Source organism: Vollenhovia emeryi, unplaced genomic scaffold (genome assembly GCF_000949405.1).
Source record: "Vollenhovia emeryi isolate VEMERY1.0 unplaced genomic scaffold, V.emery_V1.0 DF940272.1, whole genome shotgun sequence".
In the NCBI taxonomy this organism is placed as follows: Eukaryota; Metazoa; Arthropoda; class Insecta; order Hymenoptera; family Formicidae; genus Vollenhovia; species Vollenhovia emeryi.
This window is the reverse complement of record NW_011966094.1, coordinates 13348-18825: the sequence shown is the minus strand read 5'-3', so window position 1 is coordinate 18825 and position 5478 is coordinate 13348. Positions and strand designations below refer to the sequence as shown.

Below are 5478 nucleotides of genomic sequence, written 5' to 3'. Positions count from 1 at the left end.
GATTTGCCTAATACTTTTTGAGACATTCAAGACAAAATTTATAACTTTTTACATGTTTAGCTTATAATATCTCAATAACTGTTTGTCGGAGGGAAAAGAAGTACAGGACTTTTTTACTTGATTTAGTCTCAGGAATATGCTGTTGCAATGGTGTTTCAATTATTGAACATTTTTGTGTATGTAAATTTTGTGTTACAATACATAAACCATTGCAACAGCATATTCCTGAGATTAAATCAAGTAAAAAAGTCCTGTACTACTTTTCCCTCCGACAAACTTTTATCGAAATATTATAAGCTAAACATGTAAAAAGTTATAATTTTTCTCTTGAATATCTCAAAAAGTAGTAGGCAAATAAAAAAATGTTTCAGACAAAAGTTGTTCATATTATTTAGTAGAATAAGATAGTATAATAAACATAGGGAGTTCCATTTTAAAAAATGACATCGACCTCCATATAACCATAAAAAATTTATTTTTTCGAAAATTTATTTTTTCATTATATAGCCCTTTTAAAACCGTATAACTTTTGCCTGAAACATTTTTCTCTAAAATGTTCTATTTCCGAAATAAAGGGGCTGTACGGGTGGTCTGAATCACCCTGTATATACGTTGAAATTTTATACGTAATATGGTTTGCAATCATATATTAGGAAAATTAAAAAATTAATATACAAATGTCTGAATACAATTTTTTTATCTGCAAAATATAAAAACTGTCGATTGCAAATATGAAATAATGGAATGTTTAATATATAGTATATTAATTTTAGGTTTTAAACATTGTATTATTTCATATTTATGATCGCTAGTTCTTAGTTTTCAGAATAAAAATTGTATTGAGACATTCGTATCGTATTAATTTTTAGGTTAGTACTGTAAATGTTTGTAATAAATATTACGTATAAAATTTAACGTTTATTATATATGACAAATATCATAACATCGCAAAAGAAATTGCCCGAGACGCTCGGATACCCCTGCATGGTCCACAATTTTGCTTTAAGTAAGCTGTGAACCTTAAGCCATAACAAATCAACCAATCACAGTGACAGTGAGGAGAATCAATGCCTGTGATTGGCTTACAGCTTACTTAAAGCGAGAGTGTGAACCAGGTACAAGTCTAGAAACGCACAGCGTGCGAGAGAGTGAGACAGAACATAGCTCTGTCGCACTCTGCTCTCCGAAGACAGCCGAGGCGCTCGGCCGCCTGAGCGCATACCCCCACCACATCCCCACCATCGTCCGCGGTGGCTGTAGCGGCTTTCATCTGGGAGGTCTGATCCGATGGAGCCGTTCTCGCGAAGACAGCGCGCAAGGAGAGCGCTCACGACTACGATTATGACGACGACGACGACGACGACGTTTTCAAAGCGACAACTCAAGACGCATCATTGAAGGGGAAAAAGAAACAGCGACCGATCGAGACCGCAATCGGTTCCACGCCAAGAGAATCGCGCAAAATGCTTGGATCTACACCGATAGAGTCGCGAACAACTATCGCGCCGCTAGAAACAACATCGACGTCAGTCCCGTACGTGGAACGGGAAGAAGAGGTGTACGAGACGGATGAGGCGCCGATCTCGCTCGAAACGTCCGCGAGAGAGACTCTGCAAACGGAGCAAGGTCACGAGGCGTTGCACAGTAAATTGGGACCGTTGAGGCAAAAATACATAGGCGATCTTCTCGGCGGAGAGAACAAGCACGTGAACGATCACGTTTACGGAGTGTACGTCAGCGAGGATGGGGCTAAACTCGGCGACAAGCGATTCGACGTGGACAAGGACGATTCGATGATCATCGATGGAACGAGGTACGTCGGTACTCCCGGTCTGTACGAATTGATTTTCAAACGACTCCCCGACGATCTCGCCTACACCACAAACGATTTGCAAACGTACAAGAGTATACTGCTGGCGACAAACGCTCACAGACGCGGTCGCAGCGCGAGTATGCCGATCATGGGTAACAAGGGTTACAAGTACAGTACGATTATCGGTCCGCTCATTCGCGGTGATAAGAAAAAAGGCGCGGGTGCGACCCGCGTCCCGTCAACCATGAGAGTAACCGATAACAATGTAGATTACGTTCACTGGGACGATCCCAACGAATTGACAAATCGTCTTCGATTGCTCGATTCCTCTCGTCTCGCCGGCAACACCGCTCACGACAACGAAATTCTTTCGATACTCGAGGAGCTTCGCGAGGCTGGATTCATTATAAATTAATCCGTTTTCACCTATCGTGTCAGCAGTACGGTTCGCACACCCGAGGACGTCATGTCTGTCAACAAATTTGGCATGTCTCGTGAGATACACGAAGACGACGCAATCGCTCTGAACGAAGCGCGTTCGTCGATCGTATCCTTGCGGAAGTACGTGCTCGAAAATACATTGAGGCTAAACACTGATGGCGAATACGACGGACGCTCGCGTGCGTTACGACGCATAGGCGAACCTCATCACGAGAACGACGCGACGAGTAAAAACTACGTGGATACCACGCTTCGCGCGCTCTCACATCGAGTGGAAGAGAGCGCGAAGACGTTCGAGAAGAGGATCGGAGAGATACAAACAACGCTTGAGAGCAACCAGTCTACAATGAATAAGCATGAACGTAGACTACAGGAGTTGTATGACCTGATAGGGCAAAACGTGGTGCACATGGCGAATAACAGGATACTCGTGGACGCGCAAGAAAAAAAGTTGCAAACGTTGAAACAAACACTCGGCGAAAGAATTGACAAAGGAACGCTCGACATAAATATGGCTGTCGTCGATGTTACTAACACAGCATCGAATCTGAAAACTCACCCAGTGAGAAATGATTCGTCGATCGACGTCAAAATGACGTCGAATCGACATCGACACCGTCGAATTGACGTCGATTCGACATCATTTCGACGTCGATCGACGAATCATTTCTCACTGGGCATATTGGCTTACACAGCTGACAGCTGCTTATTCTGCAGACCACTGTGAAAGAGTTGATAGCAGCATTGCAAAATAACAATAAGCATGGAGAACATCCTCGATTACAAGAACTTCTCGATCTTTTAAAACCTGAATAAAAAAAGAGGACGATGAGCGTCGAGAAACGAATACTCGTGGAGGAACTGCACGCTCCGGCGCGGAAGAACTTTCCACGCCGACGTGTCATAGTACGAGGATACGACGATCTGTGGCAGGCCGATGTAGTGGAAATGCGACCGTACTCGCGATTCAATAAGAGTCACAAGTACATACTGACGATCATCGATGTGTTGAGCAAGTACGCGTGGGCTGTGCCACTCAAGAGCAAGGGTGGAAAGGAAGTGGCCGCGTACCTCTCCAAACTCTTTCGTGAGAGCAAGCGGTGTCCGAAAAATTTGCAAACGGACAAGGGGAAGGAGTTCTACAACGCCGACGTGCGAGAAGTATTGCAACAACGTCGCGTCAACCATTACTCTACGTTTTCCGTGATGAAGGCCTCGGTGGTGGAACGATTCAATCGTACGCTCAAGAACGACATGTGGAAGATGTTCACACTCAACGCATCGTACGTGTGGATCAACGAACTGCCGAATCTGTTGTCGAGATACAATCGTCGCGTACATCGAACGATCCGTATGCGACCCGTAGACGTGACGCCTGAGGCTGCCGAGAAACTCTTGAAAACGATGTACAGTCGAACGAAGATAGCCACTCCAGGACGATTCAAGATCGACGATTCGGTGCGCGTGAGCAAATTCAAAACGATATTCGAAAAAGGCTACACACCCAATTGGACTACAGAGGTGTTTCGCATCGCCAAGGTACAGCTGACAAATCCTGTGACGTATCTACTGAAAGATTATCGCGGACAACCAATATCTGGAGGTTTCTACGAGCACGAATTATCACGAGTCGCCAATCCCGATGTTTATCTGGTGGAGAAGGTTCTACGTAGAAAAGGCAACGAGGCGTACGTAAAGTGGCTAGGAATGGATAATTCGCACAATTCGTGGATACACAACACAGAAATATTGTAATACTTTATTATCATTATACAATAAAGGTGTTTACATGTAGTATTATTCTTGTTGCGGCACTCTGTAATGTCCCCACGGCAACGTGTTACACGATTCGGGCACGACGTATCGCTTGTCGTCGTGAGGACTGAGAGCCAGTTTCGTTTCGGACACGGTATACACCTCGTGCAGTCGCGAACGCACACAGTATTGCGATCTCGATTGCTCCGTCATATCGCGCAACGTTCGCGTGAAATCGTCGAACGTTATCGTTCTCTTGACTACGTTTCTCTTTACACCCTTCACCTTTTTCGTGTCGCTCTGTCCGAGCACCCTCGCGGCATACATCTTCGCTCTCAACCCTACGAATTCTACCATAATCGCGCCACGATTCTCATCCTTCATCAGACCCGGAACGCTCCTGTTCGCGCGCGGCATACCGTACGCGTTGTTCTCGGCGTAGTTGCTCGTGTCGAATCTTTCGATGGAGCGTTTCATATCCTCGTAAATGTCGTCGCATGCGACAAAATAGATCAGACTGTCCGTGTCCGTGTACATTATGTTACAAAGACCGCGATATAACGGTACCATGTATTCGTAGTGAAACTCGTACAATCGCGTTTTCGCTATCTCCAGGATGGACATACCAACGTATATCGGTTTGTTGAGCATCACCTCGAGTTTCCGTAACTCGACGGCCATCAGATCTTCGGAGAAAACGCTTCTACTGTGAAAATTCGGCCTAGCAATTAGCGCTTCCGCTCCATACCTTCCATCCCAACGCGTCACAAGACGCACGTCAACGTGCTCGCGCACGTTTTCCACGGTCTTCCCGTACACCGCGTTGTTCATAAGCTTGTACATAGTTCTCTCGAATTTGTTGTTCGCACGGACTCTAAACATCGTATTCAATTCGATGTATCCGCGCAGCCACGGCGATTGCGCTAATCGTAAAACGCGATGAATCTTAAGTATACGCGCAACCCATGAGGTACACATTGCTGCAAATTGCGATAGTGTATGACGTAGCGCGACTTATCGTGAAGCGTCGCTAAAAGCTTCTCGGTGACCTTGCCGGGAGGTGGGGCGCGCAACGGGTAGAACGGAAAATCAGCGTGGGCGTCGTGAAGTTCGCGCGGATACGCAAGGTCCACCTCAAGAATGTAACCGATATCGGAATCTGCGGTCACAGCCATTACGTCTAGACTTTCCGCGTTGACGTCATCGACCCATTGAAACTGCGCGTACGGCAATGATTCACACATAGCCCATCCGTACAGATTATTTACGTTGTAACGAGGGCGACCGGGGAGGTGCGGCCGCGTAGAAAAAACCCGAATTCCTCGAGCGAGAGAGAAGGAAATAGAGCCAGCCGGGGAAAATCGATAACGCGCGGTTGCCAGGTCGGAGTCAGCCGGCGAGAAAATCGATAACGCGCGGTTGCCGCGTCGAAGCCAGCCAGAGAAAATCGATAATGCGCGGTTGCCACG

General features: G+C 46.1%; 1 protein-coding gene across 1 annotated transcript; it reads right to left on the bottom strand.

The window, feature by feature from the left end:
* Positions 1 to 4033: 4033 nt before the first annotated feature.
* Positions 4034 to 5038, bottom strand: LOC105556164. The gene has a single exon (XM_012003238.1). It carries the CDS (start codon positions 4985 to 4987, stop codon positions 4052 to 4054), a length of 936 nt encoding a protein of 311 aa, XP_011858628.1. The 5' UTR covers positions 4988 to 5038; the 3' UTR covers positions 4034 to 4051.
* Positions 5039 to 5478: the final 440 nt, after the last annotated feature.

What these genes read in the sequence shown, in the direction of transcription:
- LOC105556164 (XM_012003238.1), bottom strand. Translation starts at nt 4,987, where the DNA reads ATGTGTACCTCATGGGTTGCGCGTATACTTAAGATTCATCGCGTTTTA.